The 19575-nt window shown below is 37.3% G+C and overlaps 1 protein-coding gene across 1 annotated transcript in view; it reads left to right on the forward strand.

Moving 5' to 3' along the window:
- The first annotated feature begins 7750 nt into the window (after positions 1-7750).
- The window catches only part of LOC110115241 (asparagine synthetase [glutamine-hydrolyzing] 2), an 18272-nt gene continuing 6447 nt past the window's right edge, over positions 7751-19575 (forward strand). Inside the window, exons 1-2 of the mRNA XM_020848416.2 lie at positions 7751-8104; positions 11508-11646. Coding sequence (XP_020704075.2) covers positions 8025-8104; positions 11508-11646 — 219 coding nt within the window. The 5' untranslated portion in view covers positions 7751-8024. The remainder of the gene's footprint in view (positions 8105-11507; positions 11647-19575) is intronic.

The following is a 19575-nucleotide window of genomic DNA, read 5'->3' on the forward strand; positions in this document are numbered from 1 at the left end:
CTCAATTGCAAAACGCCTGTTGACCTTGATTTTGCTAATACTCTTGGTCAAAGAGTTGACTTGGTCAAATTGACCAAGCAAGACTCCTAGACCCACTCCATTGAATCTAATAGGTCAATTCGAGTCTATTAAGCCTGGACCCAGGTCCTGGGTCAACTTAGTTGACCAGGTCAACCAGGGTTGACCCAAATGGACCTAAACCCTTCCATTCAATTTCAAATCCAATTCAGAGCTCCTCAAGCTCATTTCTCTCCTCCACTGGACTCAGTGGGTCAGACCAAGTCTACTGGAGCCAGACTTGGGCCATGGGTCAACCAAAGTTGACCAAGTCAACCCGGGTTGACTCAATTGGCCTTAATGTGCCTAATTTAATTTCTAATCCATTTCAAGGCCTCATAAGCCCAACCCACCTTTCTGACCTAATCGACTGGTTTGACCAAGTTAAACTTTGACTTGATTAATCTAGCCATGAATAGGCCAAATTAACCCATTTAAGACTCATTTAATCCCTATTTAATGCCCTAATTGATTGCTAATGGTTTTGAAATCAAAATCCAGCCTAAATCACTCCCTCTCTCTCTGAATTTGACCCTTGATCTCATCTCCACCGCCCAAGAGAGAGAGAGGCGTTTAAATAGTGAAATTTAGGTTATTTTGAAGATCTTTTTCCAAATTCTCTGGCACTAAGTCTCGAAACGGTCTGAGATTTTGTGTGAGAGTTTCTGGAGGCCTCTACCACCTTCCCCAACCAAAACCCGACGAGCTTGAGCCACCGCACTCGAAATCCCGTCGAACCCGAGGAGACTAACGTTCCAAGGCGATTTCCCATCGATCAAGACCGCTTCAGAGCTCGAGTCCAAGAGGAAACTTGTTCGTGCGGATCCCACGAGTCCAACAAGCCCAAGATCTCCCGAATCCACCATGTGGATTGAGGTAAATCGTCAACCCTAGTCTAGAACACTTAGATTTAATAAATCCATCTAAAGTACATTTTAGATCAAAATAAAATATTCCCATGAATGCTCTTCATTGTTAGATCCTATATCTAAAATTTTATTCGATTTCATCGACTCAATCGAGAGAACGAAGCAAAAAATGGGATTAGGGTTTTTGTCAGGCTGGCTGTACGCGTGAGATGTTCTGGGTCGTTGATCTCATGATCGACAACTCGGTTTCGGTCGGACGGACGCCCCATCCAACGGAGGGAACGATCCCGCGGATCGTTCGATTGTCTCCCATGCATTATTACCTTGAGGGTTAGTGTGAATTTTGATTTAAACCCATACAACATAGTGACACCCTAAGGACAATAATTAATGACCTGTCTAGTGAACTTAGAAATTTTCTAGGGGCTAGGTTAGATCACTGACTAACATGAAAATCTAAAAATTTGAACTTAGAGGTATCATAAACCTCCAAGAATTTTTTAGGAATTTTTAGGACTTGTTAGACCCCTTAATGAACATACCCTAATTAACCTGCTAAATAAGGCCCCGAGACCTTCTAAAAATTACAATAAATACATTTTAGGTCATAAAATTACTCATAATACCTTGAATTGTTTAGAATCGGATCCTTGACTTTAGATAAATAGGGCTCCTTACTTTGACTCTAGGTTGACCCTTAATTTGACCTTAAGTGGAAATTACCTTTTTGCCCCTAATAAATTATTAAAAATTATTAAAAATCCCAAAATTTTCCCAAACACTTGGGATCACTTTCTCAAGTCATCCCTGACCTTTGGGATGATTCTAATTTATTTGGAGCTGGTTTGGAGCAAAACCATAAAATCAGCCCTTTATAAGATAATTTAGATAATTCCATAAATACCTTAAATTTAGAAAATTCATAACTAATTGTAGAAAATTCAAAATTAGTCAAACTCACTTGCATTAGACTCCTATTAGTATCTTGTATTTATGAAAAATATTAGATTTCCAAAAACTCACATAAATTAGAAAGTCAACTTTTTGGTCAACCATAGTTCATTTAGGGACCAAAACTTAGAAAATTCATAACTTTGCCTAGAAAACTCTAATTTCAGTGTACTACTTGGCTAACTACTCATCTTAGGCTCCAGTATTTTTCTAAAATATTAGGAGACCTAGAATTAGCCTATTTTCTATAGTAACTTTTTGGACCCCCTCAACCTAGTAGCTAGGAGGATCTGAGACTTTCCAAAATTGGCTAATGTAATTTAAACTTCAAATATGACTTCCCTAAGATTTAAAAATGATCAAAAAAATTAAATTCACTAAGATGAATCCTAATCCATAAACATTTAAATTTTAATTAAAATTTCCTTTTCCGGCCTATAATAGACTTGAACTTTAGACAATTTTAACTAACTATCCAAATTATGACCTATCCCAGTCACACCAGACTTACACACACATAGAATTGTTTGCTAGGACACCACTTCTAGATCTAGGCTAGGCCACTGAGTTTTATTTTTCTGCTGTGTGTCGGAGCTTTCCGTGATTTTCACTACATGTTGTATGAAATTGAATTGCTGTGTTTGCTTACTTTTTTTGCATTCTATGGATGATGTGATGAGCGTTAGATCTACCCTTAGGTTATAAACGTCATATATATATACTGTTCTTCCGTGCAGGTGGCCATGCTTAAGCTAATAAAAGGGGGGCACCGTTATGATTTCTAATATTGTCTTATGCAGGTCTTGCTTAGCCCCCTAACAAAATGAGGGCTAATTTCATTAATTATAACTGCTACAGGTGCTCCAGAGATGCTTAGCCCTCATCATTAAGAGCATGGCTTGGCACAGCTTCAATGGGTTGAGCTTTATTTTAATATATAAACTGCTTGTGATTTTTATTAGGATAACCATGCAGGGAGTCTAGAATCTTCCATTTTCATTTGATGTAATATTTGTAATAACTGTTAAGAGTTGTAAAAATAACTTTGAGTGTGGATATTCTTATCTCACTTTAATCCCAAAAGAAGAATGCATCCTCATAGGGGAGAGTCTTCTTCCATTTGGGAGATCAAGTGGGATGGTTTTAGATATCCAAAGAGAAAAGGCAATGCCCCTTACCAAGGGGGAATTATCTCTTCGTTTGGATATTCAAGCTACGACGGATCCAAGTAGTCCAAGGAGAGGAGATCCAAGGAGGAGAGTTCCAAGGAGTCCAAGGAGAAGAAGACACCCAGAAGACTGAAGATCAATATCCCACTCAAAGTTATTTGCGTCTACCATAGGCTTAGAAATCCGGGTTGTTGGCAGTGGTGCCCGGCCACTTTATTTTCTGCATATCTGAGTTGTAATATGGACAATTTGCCTAAGGACATTTAGTTTATTATTTTTCTGGATTTATATTAATGTGTTTACCTGATTGTATAGTAGAAATTGTCTACTTTTCTTAGGTTTTTTTTCTTGTATACCATTTTTGTTTTCACCTGTATATCGTTAGGCTCTCTAAGGACTATAAAAATTTTTCTACTCATGACCAAAATTTAATATTTAAGTCTTAAATAACCTAGAAACTTAATGAAACTAGGGAATTGCCAGAATTATCCTGGGTCGCATACATATTATTGAATTTCTCTTTCATTCTTATAAGACATCTCCCTGCATGCGGGTAGACTCCGGATAATCTGGCCTATGAGGATGAAATGCCGGACCTAGGGAGACCCAGTCTTTTTAAAAAATTTATTTTCTATAAGCCTATTTTTAAAATTCTATAGCATTCATGAGCTGACATTCCAACTAGCATGCACTGCATTAGTAACTAATTAAAATAAAATATAATTGTATTAGCTAGGAGCATCTGACCCACAAAAGTTCAGGAACAATTAAGAAATCCTCTAGATGTCGATCATATTTTCAATAACTGTACCACCCATCCATCTTTCATAATTGACTTGATAGCATGATTTTAAAGCGATTAGGTGGTTAACTGGCTCCCCTCCAGGCTGGGGTAAGTCCAAGTCTTGCAATACGTTAGCTAGGACACGAGTCTTAGTGTTGTGTAAAACACTAAACCCAACCTAGATTTAGGATTCAAGGCTACTACATTCGGTCTCGTAGTATGCCTTAAATAGTACGTAGGTCTCTTTTTTTCAGGGACTCTAAATCCTACTTATCTGCGTCACAAGATGACGCCACCTCCATCTATTCTAGACCTGTCAATATTGGACCCGACCCGAAAACCCGACCCGAACCCGACCCGAAATTTTCGGGTTTGGGTTGACCCGAACCTGAAGCGGGTCGAGTTCGGGTCCGAAAAACCGACGGGTTGCCGGGTCAACCAGCAAACCCGTTTATTTTAAAAAAATTCAAATTTCCCTGCCCCACTCACTGCCCCAGCACTGCCCGCTGCGGGTCCAGAAAATTGACCCGTTTGCAAAACCGGGTCGGGTCAACCCGAACCCGAATAATACCGGGTCAGTTTCGGGTTCGGGTCAACCCGACCCGTAACCCAAAATTGACAGGTCTAATCTATTCCCTCACGCATGTGATTGATTGCCTGCCTTTCTTTCTCCAGTTTCTCTTTAGTACCCTAGAGCCTCCGAATGCTGGTATGAGCCATGCATGTTGATTCAGCCCTTCAGACCTTTCTTTCTTTTGAGTATGACTTCTTAGTCTATACCCCTTGTGCCAATCCCACTTTAGGAAAGGATAATGTACTATCCTTAATCGAGAGTTTTCTCGGGCTCCGGCCTGGGATGTAATAAAAACTCAGTCCCACATCTACTAAACCCCACTCGAGCTGCTGTATCAAATGGGGGAAACCCGTGACTAGGTCGTGTATATTACTACCCATCGGGGTGTGTGGGCAACAGCCTCTATCCTCAATGGTTAGTCGTATGCATGATCCAATCTGACATTCCATCGACCTGTTTGTGTCGAGTATAGAGACCTACGATCGTTTTATCCTACGGGATAGTGCGGCCATACTCCCTGCGTTCGTACCCCACGAACGGTGCTCTTTCGGAGGTCCACAACACCTATATTTATAGCATAAAAAATATTATTAAGTACATCATCTTGCATTATTGCCTACCTAAATCGCTTCACCCATCCAATTTAGGGTTCATTTGGGACGGCTTTACGGCTATGTTGCTTTATAAAAATTTGTTAAATGCTCATTTGGCGTATTGCGGCAGAACCAAGTTAGAAAATTTTTTGCGGCTCGTCGCTGCTTCCCGCAACCTTCCACAGCCTCCTGCGGTCGGCTGCTTCCCGTGGTTTTAAAAGGAAAATATGTCGTAAATGCCCCCATTTGTGCGAGACTTCTTCTCCCTCGTTGTCAGCGATGTTATCTCGCGACCACGCCGCAGCAGCAGCCCTAGCATTGGGTGGCGGTGGCCGCGACGGTGTAGTCCTAGTGACACGGTTCCGATGTTGCACCTCTCTTCCGCAATGACGTTTGCTTATAATACCTCTTTGATTCCTTTGGTTAGGTTTTTCACATCCTCTCTTCAATTCATTTATAGTCTTTCTCTCTCTCGGCTGCCCCAATGTCGGGTAGACACCTTGAGATGCAGTGTCCTCGTCCTCAATCCTCGTCCTCCCCTCGAAATGCTTTGACCTTCGGCCTCTCCTCACCGTTGTCCTCTCTTGGCAGAATCCACGCCTCCAATTATCTGCTTACAGTGACATCTCGCCATTTTTTTTTCTTGCCGCGACTTATTTTGTTATAGTTTTTTAGAAATTCTTAGTAGATTAAACAAAGTTTAATCACTGACATTTCAATAATAATTAATAAAGTTTGGTAGGCAGAGTTATAGTAATTAGGAAGGAATTCCCTTGATGTTTACCATTTCATTTTGAAAAATTAATAACATTTTAAGGAAACGAACATATATTTAGGTTTGACCCTGGTTTATATCGTTTGTGATCAGCTAGCTATTGCTTTTTTTGGAACCTTAGCTGGTGTGTGAATAATTGATTTTTCATTTCAACAATTTTTGTCAAATGCAGTGATAATGTTAGGTTTCAAATATTGCACAAAATCTTTAAAACATTCATATTTAAACATTAGTATTGCTTAATATATAAAAGGGTATCAAAGTAATTTGTTGTCATACAACAGCAACATAGCAACTCGGCAGTTATGCTACCCAAACACAATTATTGATTTATGTACAACAACTTTAGAAAGTAGCTTTCTAAGCATCAACTTCACAACATGCTTTACCGATAGCTACAACCCTCCCAAACGAAGCCTTAATCGACATGTGATCTACAACCACACGTGTATTGCTTGTGAATGGCCGTGTGGCCCATGGTATTTCGCCAATTCATTTGGTAATTTAAAGGTATTAGAGGAAATCTCCAAATAGTCTGGCAAATCCTATGGAGTTCGCCAAATATTTTAGCTAATTTGTCTCAAGCCTTCGCATGCGCAAAATATGCTACAATATTTTACAACTTTGCTCCTAATCAAAATACATCCTAATCACGCTCCTTTTACCAATTCAAATTTTTTGGCTGCTCCTTTTTTTAATTTTTCGACTCAAATTTTCTCAGGGGCTATTTGGTTGTCTGAAAAAAGAAATGCAATGCAAAATGAATGCACTGTAAAAGGAATGCTTTGGAGTTATTTAGATAAATGTAAAGTAAATGTTTGAGTTTACTTTTTTTTTTATTTGGTTTGAATTAAAATGAATGCAATGTAAACTGCAAGAATGTTGTGGTGGCCATGGTACAGTTGCAGTGTATTTGTAAATCACACAAACTTGAGGAATATCATAAACATTCAGAATGCACTACATGAAGTATTTGGAATGCACTCATTTTATACTACATTTATTTTACTTTATATCAAACATTAAATTTTTGAAAACCAATGTATTTAGTAGGGGTGTCAATATTGGACTCAAACCGAAAATCTGAGCCGAACCCAACCCCAAAATTTTGGGTTTGGGTTGACCCGAACCCGAAGCGGGTCGGGTCCGGGTTGACCCAGAAATCCGAAAATGACTTGGAAAACCCATTTGCCCGTTCTGCCGGCTGCCCCGCTCTGCCCGACTCTGCCCAGCGACCCCGCTTGTCGCGTACTCGGGCTGCCCGCCTGCCCCACAGGCATCGAGCCTCATGCGTGATAGCTCGCGTCGCGTGACCACTCCGTTCTCTCGCGTCGTCGCTTGCGCCTTGCATCGGGCCCCCTGCCTCGCCAGCACTGTCGCCGCTGCACCGTTGCCGCCGCCGCTGCACCGTTGCCGGCCTGCCTCTGCACCGCGCGGGAACTCGAAAAATCAAACCGAAGCGGGTCGGGTCAAGTTGACCCGAACCCGAAGCGGGTCGGATCGGGTTGACCCGAACCCGAAGCGGGTCGGATCGGGTTGACCCGAACCCGAAGCGGGTCAAGTTCGGGTCTGAAAAATCGACCCATATGCAAAAACGGGTTGGGTTCGAGTTGACCTGAATAGTGCCGGGTCAGTTTCGGGTTCGACCTAAACCCTACCAATGAGCTGAAATTGACATCCCTAATATTTATATTACTTTACACCCTAAATGCAACAAACAAACACCCAATAGGATTAATAGCTCCCCTTATATGCTTCTCCTCCACACATTCGCCAGAACACGTAACTCCGTGTTCAGCTTCCACAGCGGATTGTTTGCCGGCACCCCCACGTTCCACACGATTATTTCCCGGCGGACAAGATTCAGCAAAAAAATTCCTCACTGCTCGGAAGCATGCATAGCCCCTCATCGCTCATCGAGATTTGTACGTCTGATATAGTCGACGATGATCCATCATTCAGGTTTTTGGGAAATATATATAGCGGTCGGCATCAGGCAAGATTCAAAGGGATCTTGGGCAGGCGAAGAAGACGGTGGAGCCGGAAAATGCCCTAAATCGACAATTGACACAGTGGCCAGAAATTCAACGGTCACTCACTTGAAGCTCTCGTTTGTTCTCCTCAACTTCTACCCGTTGCCCCGCTTAGTGTCCTTTATATATTTATACATATATATTTCATTTCTTTTGAACCTGTCCCCTGACTCGAGCAAAAGGGAGAACAAATCCTGCTTTACCACCGCCGCCGCCGCCATGTGTGGAATTCTCGCCGTGCTGGGTTGCTCCGATACCTCCCTTGCCAAGAGGTCCCGAATCATCGAGCTTTCACGCAGGTCTTCTTCCTCTCTCCCTCGCTATTAAATGTATTCGAAATGGTGTAACGACGAGCATTTCCCTGTATTGTTCTTGTTTCTATTTGTGGAACGGATTTACAGCCGTTTTGAAGTACAATACACATACGGGCTTCATGAAACCTCTCATTAATTTGCTTCTAGTATGCATGTGGATTGAAGAAAAGGTTGTGGAATGGTTTTCTGGCTGCTGCGGATTATATTGGGATGGCTGCGGTCTAGTGTGCTCTGGAAGCCACATCTGCTTCGATTATCTTCTAAAACGCTCTAAAAGGGAGCGTCTTTCTGGATTTTTGGCTCTACCTTTTCTTGAGTAGCTATTTAGAGACGGGAATAACTAACTAGACATGACTATTGTCTGTTATGTGTATTTTATCGTGATAGGTCGTCTGGAAATTCATCTAATCAAATAAGAATTTTGACGTAAACATTAAAGCACCAAAGTATTTCAGGCCAAAAACCTTAGGATCATTTGAACTATATTTTCAACACATTTATAGTTGAGGCATTGCTGTTTGATGAAACAAACTTTGGTACGAAGATTGTAATCAAAGTTTAAATGCAGCTATATCAAACATTCACAAGCATAATAAGAAATTGATTGTACGGAACTAAATTGTGCTTATAGTTGAAACTAGTACCTTGATGTGATGAATTTGATGTTCCCATGGTCGCCTAGTTCTAAGATCAAGTCATTAAGATGTCCAAAAGAACATCAAATGATAGAAGGGATTTTTTCGATTGTTTAATAGAGTATCCATACTTTGGATATAAATGACCAGAATATTCTCTCTAAAAATTTATAATAGGCAATATTTTGATGCACTTATAAGGTATTTTTGCTGAAGAGAATTTTTGCATTTAGAAAATTTTCTAGAGTTTTGCTTGTCACAGATCAACATCAATCATCGACCAACATCAATGCCAATTGTTGCCATTGCCTGACATCATTTGTCAACTAACATCAATTATTATCTTTTTAGTAGTCCAATTTCCCCTTTGATTAAGAGAAGGATTGAGCTGACCGCTAATCTTCACTCGACTTTCGATATTCCTCATCGTCTTTCTCGACATCTATCAAGGTTGACATCCAATGCTTGCCAACTATCTTGGCATCTAACACTTATCTTTCCAATCAACCGATCTCCCCTCCTATTAGGAGAATGATCGAGTAGATTGCTAATTTACGAAAGATTTCAGGCATTCCTAGTAGATTATCATTTGATTCTTATGTAGGACTAATGCTCAATGCCCATCAACCATTGATGTTGGACACCTGCCTTTATGATCGCCCAATCTCCTATCTTGGCATTGGGTCCAACGTCGCTTCTTCGGCTCCTTCGTGGCTACGCTCCTTTGACAACTTTCTCTTTCTGTCGGATCGGAAGTTACGACGTTTGGATCGGAAAGCTTCTGTCGGCAGGGGAGCTTCGTCTGTGACATCCATCCTCAGCAATGCTTCGCTTTGGCATCATTGCTTCGCAGGAGGCGTAGAGATTGCGTGCGTGGCTCCTTTGGCTCGTTCGTGGCTGTTCGACTATCTTCTGTTTCGATCGGAAGTTCGATTGAGTCGTTCGTCCCGTCCGGCATGTACTGGTAGGCATCAATCAAGTCTCAGATGCCCCGAGCTTATTTTCTCTTCCTCCGATGATTTAGGATCGTTCTTCGACGGCAATTAAGGCCGTTGGCTCTAATACCATGTTATAATTCATATAATTTGAGAAGGGTGAAAATACCTTATGATTATTATACAAAATTATCACTATTTATAGATCTATACAAAATGTCTTAATAAAGAAATAAATAACTTCTAATTGATACATAATTGCCTCAATATAATCCTTCATAATTTAGCTACCCAAATATAGAAGGATATTGGCGTGATCCAGGTGAGCCTTTCACGGATTCTCATCTTGACCGTGAGATCAAATGCCAAGGGATGACTGAGATTTTGACATATGTTACAAGCTACCTGAAGAGGTACTGATGCTGAGATAAACCTTTTTTATTTAAAGATTTGGCTACCTTTCATCTGCTGATAGAATTGAGCTAAACCCCAAATCGATTGATGGTTATTTTGTTGGATAAAGAATTGATTTTGGCCATTAATTTTACAACAACGACAACATCAAGCATTTATCCCACTATGTGGGGTCGGCTACATAAATCCTTTTTTTCCATTGTGTCATGTTAAGAATCAAATTCTCATTTAAATCTAAAAAGAAATGTCATTTCTAATATTTTCTAACCAAGTCTTTTTACGTCTACCTCTACATCTCTTAACATAAGTTAAATCTAATACATCTGCTTTTCTAACCGGGTCATCGGAAGATTGCCTTTTTATGTGACCAAACCATTTAAGGCGACTCTCTCTAATCTTATTTTTCACTGGAGCTACTCCAACCTTTTCACTTATATGCTCATTTCGTATCCCGTCTCTAAGAGTAAAGCCACTCATCCAATTGAACATCCTCATCTCTGCAACACTTAACATAATATTATGCTTCTCTTTTAACGGCCAACATTTTGCACCATAAAGCATTGAAGGTCTCACCACCATCTTATATAATTTTTCCTTAAGTTTGAGGGGGACTTTTCTATCCCACAACAAGCCCGATGCATTCATCCACTTCAACCATCCAACTTGAATTCTACTAATAATATCCCCGTCTATTTCACCATCACTCTGAACAATAGATATTAGATATTTAAAATGTGTACTCTTATGAATGACTTGATCACTCAAAGTAACAATCCCCCACTATATCTATTATTACTAAAAGTATACTCGATATATTCAGTTTTAGATCTACTCAGACGAAAGCTTTTGGACTCTAAGGTTGACCTCCATATTAGCACTGCCATTGCCAGATGCCAAGTCCTGTTATTTTGTTGGTCTACAACTATAATTTTTATGACGTAATTTTGATCATTGATGTAGCTATCGATAATACCAGGGTTTGGAAACAATTTATAATAGATGAAAATAATTGATAAATAGGTGAAATTAATAATACTCTATCTTATATGAAAATATCTGGCTCTAGGTATGCACCCCTTCCACGACTTCATCACACTTGCATGGAGGTTGTTCAACTCTATGAGAGGAGAGATTACATTACTCTACATAAAGGACAACAGTAGCAAACAAAACTTAGACTTTTATTCTTAAAAACACATAATAAATTTGTGTGATTCTCTGCTTGATTTCTGTGTTGGCGAGTGATATAACTTTCCAATTTAAAAATCTTAGTTTTAGGACAAATCTAAACAATAGAATGCTTAAATTTAGTTTTGTAGTAAGCTTGATGTCCTTGTATTCACGTCTGATATTTAAGTTGTGAAGTACCTAAACTTTAGCCTTAATTTGTTTGTCATAAACCAGGTTACGACACAGGGGCCCAGATTGGAGTGGTATACATTGCTATCAGGACTGCTATCTTGCTCACCAAAGGTTGGCAATTGTGGATCCTACTTCGGGCGATCAGCCTCTTTACAATGAGGACAAGTCGATTATTGTCACGGTTGGACTTAATTTTATGGAAGCAAAATCTGTTGACTATGATAAATTCTTTTTGTTTTTGCTAAGTTATATACAAGTTTCCATGCCATACTATTTTGCTACTCAACTTAAATTGCTTCCTCATGAACCTTCAAAATTTTATTTATGGGTTCAGCTTGCGGATTTTCTTGGGATTAATTCTTTATTCATTATCCATTCTATATATGCATTACATTATACATGTATTTATATTACTGCTGGCAGAAAAGAATGTCAGAAATATTCACTTCATTATCATACAGAATGGAGTAAATATACATAGTACTGCGTAGAATATCTATGTAATCTATACTTTACATGGAAGAGTAATTAATTGTAAGATCCAAGCAACTAATAAGGTGACGTGCTAAATGTATAAATCTGTATAAAATTCAAATTAATTTATTAACTATCTGTTAATGAGATTAATATTAAATATGTAAAATTAATATTGAATATTGTTATATTAATATCAACAAATATAGTGACTGATTTAGTATTAAAGCCAAATAAGATAGTTAGTAATATTCTGAATAGATGCTTGGATTGGTAATAGCAGTTATAGCTTGGGCCCACACTTAACCTTATCTAGTTATCTGCATGGATTAGTGTTGTCACGGAAGAGAGAACAACGGTTGAACAATTGAAGTGCAAGAGGGACTATTCTTTAATTCGGCTGAATGTTCTCTCGGGACTGTAGAAGAAACCGCAGAAATGGACAGGAAATTCGCAAATTCCGCTGTAGCAAGAGGCGGAATTCTTCCTGTAAGCAGAGGGCAGCGCTTAGTACAAAGTCTGAAGGAAAAATTGCTTGCTTTGTGAATGCGGTATAAGGCAAGTGGAATGAAAGGAAAATAGAGAAATAACCGTAATGCAGAATTGAAGGAAAGAAGGAAGTGATAGAAAAGGTTTTGTTGGTCTTATGCAAAGAGAAAATTTTGAGGTGGCATACAATCGTAGAAGGGTGCGAAGTAGATCATTGGAAGAGACGACTAGACAAGGATGTAAGTGATGCAAGTATTTTTTTTGTATATATATTATCATTAAACATGTACAATGCTTTTAATGGCACTTTGGAAAGTAGTCTTGAAGGTAAATGAATTGATATTATACATGTTTGATCAACCTTTTGTGAAAGGCTTAGAAAAGGAATATACTTACAAGTTTCCAAATATGATTAACCACTTACATAAATTAATTATGTGAGTTTAAATAAAGATTTATTATGTTCACTTAAATATTTTTCTTATTGATAATGTTTTGGAAAGAGATCATTTTCTTTACTTATAATTGCATATTCCTGTTATACAATGAATGAATAATAAAACATGCAGCAAGTCTAGTATGGATAATGAAAATGAAAGGTGTACTGAATATCAATTTAAAAATAAAGTTTGGCTAAAGATTTATGTATAACTTACCGATACAGGTGGGGCAAAAGGGTCCCCATATATTAAACTGTTTGGTAAGTGGGGCAAAAGGGACCCCAAGGAAATGAAACCTGCAAAGCATGTGGGGCAAAAGGGACCCCAAAGAGGCAAATGGGACCTCTATGTAATTTAATGGCGATAATGCCAGATTTATCTGGGTTCCATTGAATATGTTTATGAATGAGTAGCCAAATCTTTTAATGAGTAAAATTGATATTCAGTATGGATGTAAGAAGAATTTATGGGTAATGTCAAATGAGAATTTATGAAGTTTGCTCTAGTAGTTTAACTTTATTTATATGTTCAATATTCAGAATTTTATAATTATGTAATTTAAATGTTACTTCAAGTTGTATCACTTATGGAGTCTCATAGCTCACCAGTAGTTTATTACTGGCTGTTGTTACAGGAAAGAGAATGAAAAAAGATGGAAGAAGATTAATCTGCAAGTATTTAAATTTTATGTTAATGTTTATTCTATGTTTGATGTCTACTCTTGAGGTTAGTAAAAAAAAAAAAAAATTAATATAGTATTACTTTGAATTTGTTTGGTTTTCCTTAGTAGCTCTGTGCTAGATTTTGGACGAACTTGGGAATTGGTTGAAATATAATGATATGAATGTGATGTTTAGTGTTGGAAAATATTATGTTTATTATTGTTACATTCTACCTTACTGTTAAGGGGTATTGTGGGGTGTTACAAAAGTGGTATCAGAGCAAAGACTTAAGATTCTGAGGATTTAAGTAAAGAAGCATAAGAAAAATGAATTATTTAAGAGGATAAGATTGAATGTGATGGAATTATTACAGAGCCTAGGAGAACTTAGTATTTCTAAATTAGATAACAAGTCTAATTGCAATTTCACTTATATAGGAATATATAAAGTAACATCTATTTAATGTGTTTGAGTATAAATATTTTTATGGATGATTTAAATGCAGAACTCTTATTGACATGCATTACATATATAATGACTGAAAGAATACATGATGGAGGTGAAGGTCAATCATCTCAGTCTATTAGGATCTCTGAAGATCCTGAAAATGTGACACCGGTAGGAGGCAGTGCACCTAGTGTAAATCCTGCACCTGTAGGGATGGAGGCTATGAATGCAATGTTAGGAAATATGATGCAACTGTAGATGATGAATATTATGATGCAGATGATGGAAAAGATGCACTCTATGGTAGAATCTGCAACACCATATGTCCACCTGTAGTTACACCAGTTGCTCTTACCACTCGTGGTAGTAGTATAAATGTGGAGGCAGGTGATCCTGTTAGTATAGAAGTGGATAAGCATTTAAAACTTTTCCAAAGTCTAAACTCTCCTTTGTTTAAAGGAGGAGTTGATGCCAGAAGTGCTGAGGATTGGATCATCAGAATAGAGAAAGTTTTAATTGGAATGAAATGTTCTGATAATAGAAGAGTATCTCTAGCAATTTTTATGCTAGAGAGCGAATCATAAAGATGGTGGAGAGGACAATAATTGGAGAAATTCAGAGGTAGATCAGAGGAACAAATCATGTGGGAAGAATTTGAGCAGATCTTCAGAGAATGGTATGTTCCTCCATCAACAAGGCAAGCAGTACAGCAAAGTTTTGTAAACCTGAAGCAAGGATCTAAGACTGTCATTCAATATGAAACAGAATTTACAGTTCTTTCAAGATATGCACCACAACTTATCATTATTTCTGAAAAAAAATTTGTTACAGATTTTTAAAAGGATTGAGGGACTCACTGAGATAACCATTAATTCCTCTACGTATAAAAGATTTTGCTGAATTAGTGGAAAGTGCTAGATTACTAGAGAATGATATAGAATTGGTGAAACAGAAATGGAAGATTGATAGTAGAAAGAGACAAAGTGATCACAAGGTAGGATCCACAAAAAGACAGAAATTCCAACAAAGTCAATATCAACAACCATTGAGATTACCTGCAATACATGTTTGTACAACCTGTGAAAAATCTCACCAAGGAAGATGCCTAATGAATTCAGGAAAGTGTTATTTATGTGGAGAATTAGGTCATATTAAGAGGAATTGTCCAAAGAATGTTCAAAGAGGTATAGAGGTTAGAGACAGTCAGAGGATGGATCAGTTCAGAGGTGTTAGGCCACAGATGCATCAACCTGACTTTAAGATAAAAGGAGAAACCTCTAGTGACGCCGGCAGATCTGTACCAGCTAGAGTTTTTACTTTATCTTCCCAAGATGCCAAAGACTCTTCTGAAGTGGTGACAGGTACTTTAAATATCTCATATCTATCTTCTAGAGTACTTTTTGATTCTGGTGCATCACATTCATTTATATCTGAGATATTTTGTGGAAAAATAAACGTGGAACATGTCTCTTTTACTCCTAGTTTGCATGTTAGATTACCTGCGGGTAATTATTTGAATGCCAGTGCGAGGTGTTCAATAGATTTTATGATAGCTGGTAGAAAATTTCAAGCAGATCTGATAGTGTTTCCCTTGGTAGAATTCGATATAATTCTAGGAATGGATTGGTTAATCAAGTACTTTGCAATTATTGAATGTTGGAAGAAGAATGTCAGATTTGATTTGCCAGGAGAAGAAGTATTTTATTTTCAGTGTGAAAGAGGAGTCAATTTATCATTGATTTCTTGTAATCAGGTGCATAAAAGTATAAAAGTTGATGATATATCTTCTATTCCTATTGTGAATGAATTCATAGATGTGTTCTTTGAGGAATGGAATGAGTTACCTCCAGAAAGAGAAGTAGAATTTTCAAATTAATTTACAACCTGGCACAAGTCCTGTTGTCAAGACACCTTATAGAATGGCAACCAAGGAATTACAAGAGCTGAAAAGTCAATTAATTGAATTGATTGATAAGGGTTTTATCAAACCTAGTTCATCTCCTTGGAGTGCACCTGTATTATTTGTTAAAAAGAAAGATGGGTCAATGAGACTATGCATTGATTACATAGAATTAAACAAGGTGACAGTTAAAAACAAGTATCCTCTTCCCCGGATTGATGACTTATTTGATCAATTGGCAGGTGCTTCTGTTTTCTCTAGAATTGATTTGAGATCGGGTTATCACCTTAGGGTGAAGGAATGTGATGTAGAAAAGACTGCTTTTGGTACCAGATATGGACACTATGAATTTTTGGTTATGCCTTTTGGGTTAACTAATGCCCCGACAGAATTCATGGATAAGATGAACATAATTTTTAGACTTTATATGGATCAATTTGTAATTATATTTATTGATGACATTTTTAATCTATTCCAAGAATGGTAAAAATCATGCAGAGCATTTAAAGGTTGTACTTGAAGTACTGCAACAACATAAATTGTTTATCAAATATTCTAAGTGCAAGTTCTAGTTGAAGGAAATTTCATTTCTGGGATATATTGTCAGTGGAGAAGGAATATATGTAGACCCATAAAAGATTAAAGCTGTAGTGAAATGGCCAAGACCAACAAATGTGGAAGAAGTCAGAAGTTTCTTCGGATTGGCAGGTTACTATAGAAGATTTGCTAAAAGTTTTTCTCAGATTGCTTTGCCTTTATCCAAGTTAACCAGGAAGGATATTAAGTTTGAGTGGACTAATGATTGTGAGCAGAGCTTTCATGAATTGAAACAATGTTTGACAACTGCACCAGTGCTGACAATTCCTTCTGGAACGGAGAGATTTTAGTTGTACAGTGATGCTTCTTTAAGAGGGTTGGGTTGTGTGCTGATGCAGAACAGAAAAGTGATTGCCTATGCTTCCAGACAACTTAAGCCATATGAAAAGAACTTTTCCACTCATGACTTAGAGTTGGCTGCAGTGGTATTTGCTTTGAAAATTTAGAGACATTATTTGTATGGAGTTAAATACGAAATTTTTACCGATCACAAAAGCTTGAAATATATTTTCACTCAGAAGGAATTAAATATGAGGAAGAGAAGATGACTATAATTGATAAAAGATTATGATCTTGACAGCCAGTACTGTCCGGGTAAAACTAATATAGTAGCTGATGCATTGAGCTGAAAGACCCAATACAGTTGAATTATATGTTGACTAGTGAAGAAGGATTGATTAAAGAAATGAAAAATTTACAATTGAAAGTCAGAGTTCAAGAAGATCAAAATCCAGTTAGCCTTAATCAAATGATAGTGCATCATTCGTTGGAGGAAAGAATCAAAGAAACTCAGAAGAATAGTGTTGAATATCAGAAGTTTATAGAGCAAGTACTATCAGGATCAAGAAAAGATCTCAGTGTTGATAAGCAGGACATAATCAATAGTAATATGTAATTGTGGATAACAAAAGAGTCTGAATTGATTCAGGAACTTTTATATGAAACACATAATTATGGTTATTCAATTCACCTTAGAAGCACGAAAATGTATAAGGATTTGAAGATCTTATTTTGGTGGCAAAAAAAAAAAAAAAAGAAATGTGATAGATTATGTGGCAAAGTGTGATAAATGTCAAGGTTTTACAGCTGAACATCAGAAACCCAGTGGCATGTTGCAATCTCTACTAATTTAAGATTGGAAGTATGAAGAAATAACTATGGACTTTATTACCAGATTTCCTAGGTCAAGGCAAGGACATAATAGTTTATGGGTTGTAATCGACAGGCTAACAAAGTCAGCACATTTCCTTCCTATTCGTCAAACTGATTCAATAGAGAAATTAGCCAAATTGTTTATGAAGTAGATCATCATATTACATGAAATTCCTAAAGCTATTGTATTAGATAGAGATGGATGGTTTACATCCTAGCTATGGAAGAATATTCATAAAAGTTTGGGCACTAGATGGAAGTTCTGTACTGCTTTTCATCCTCAGACATTTGGCCAATCAGAAAGACTGATTTAGGTGTTGGAAGATTTATTAAGATTGTGTATTTTGAATTTTGGGGATAGCTAGGAAGATCATATTCTATTGGAAAAATTTACCTACAATAATAACTACCCATTATGTATCAAGATGGCTTTATATACATGAAGCTTATATGGCAGAAAGTGCGGAATTCATTGAGTTGGGTTAAAGTGGGTGAAAGACAAATGGTAGGTCCGCAATTGATAGATCAATTTATTGAAAAGGTTCAATTATTTAGAGACAGATTAAAAACAGCTCTAGACCGCCAACAAAAATCTAATGATGCTAAGCATAAAATGATAGAATTGAAGTGGGAGATTTTCTATTCTTGAAGGTGAGACCAATGAAAGGTGTTTCTAGATTTGACTAAGGTGGAAAACTCAGTCCTAGATATATTGGTCCATTTGAAATCATTGAAAGAATGGGACAAGTATCTTACAAGCTAGCATTGCCTACAAACATGCCTGATGTTCATAATATTTTTCATATATCAATCAATGCTTAGGAAATGGATCACAGATGAAATTCTGAGAGTTTCTCATAAAGACATTGAACTTCATAAGGATTTGACATATGTGGAAGAATCTAAAAAGATATTAAAAAGGGATGTTTGTAAATTGAGAAACAGAATGATTCATTTTGTTAAAGTAAAGTGGAAACATAGGTCAGTGAAACAGACTACATGGGAAAAAAGAGGATGACATAAGTCAGAAGTTTTCGCACATATTCAAAGAAGTATGAAAGTGAATTTCGGGGACGAAATTCAATAAGGTGGGAAGATTTGTAAGACCCAAGCAACTAATAAGGTGACGTGCTAAATGTATAAATTTGTATAAAATTCAAATTAATTTATTAACTATCTGTTAATGAGATTAATATTAAATATGTAAAATTAATATTGAATATTGTTATATTAATATCAACAAATATAGTGACTGATTTAGTATTAAAGCCAAATAAGATAATTATTAATATTCTGAATAGATGCTTGGATTGGTAATAGTAGTTATAGCTTGGGCCCACACTCTAAACCTTATCTAGTTATCTGCATGGATTAGTGTTGTCACGGAAGAGAGAACACTGGTTGAACAATTGAAGTGCAAGAGGGACTATTCTTTAATTCAGCTGAATGTTCTCTCGGGACTGTAGAAGAAACCGCAGAAATGGACAGGAAATTCGCAAATTCCGCTGTAGCAAGAGGCGGAATTCTTCCTGTAAGCAGAGGGCAGCGCTTAGTACAAAGTCTGAAGGAAAAATTGCTTGCTTTGTGAATGCGGTATAAGGCAAGTGGAATGAAAGGAAAATAGAGAAATAACCGTAATGCAGAATTGAAGGAAAGAAGGAAGTGATAGAAAAGGTTTTGTTGGTCTTATGCAAAGAGAAAATTTTGAGGTGGCATACAATCGTAGAAGGGTGCGAAGTAGATCATTGGAAGAGACGACTAGACAAGGATGTAAGTGATGCAAGTATTTTTTTGTATATATATTATCATTAAACATGTACAATGCTTTTAATGGCACTTTGGAAAGTAGTCTTGAAGGTAAATGAATTGATATTATACATGTTTGATCAACCTTTTATGAAAGGCTTAGAAAAGGAATATACTTACAAGTTTCCAAATATGATTAACCA

The sequence above is a fragment of the Dendrobium catenatum genome, unplaced genomic scaffold (assembly GCF_001605985.2).
Source record: "Dendrobium catenatum unplaced genomic scaffold, ASM160598v2 fragScaff_scaffold_1364, whole genome shotgun sequence".
NCBI classification, from domain to species: Eukaryota; Viridiplantae; Streptophyta; class Magnoliopsida; order Asparagales; family Orchidaceae; genus Dendrobium; species Dendrobium catenatum.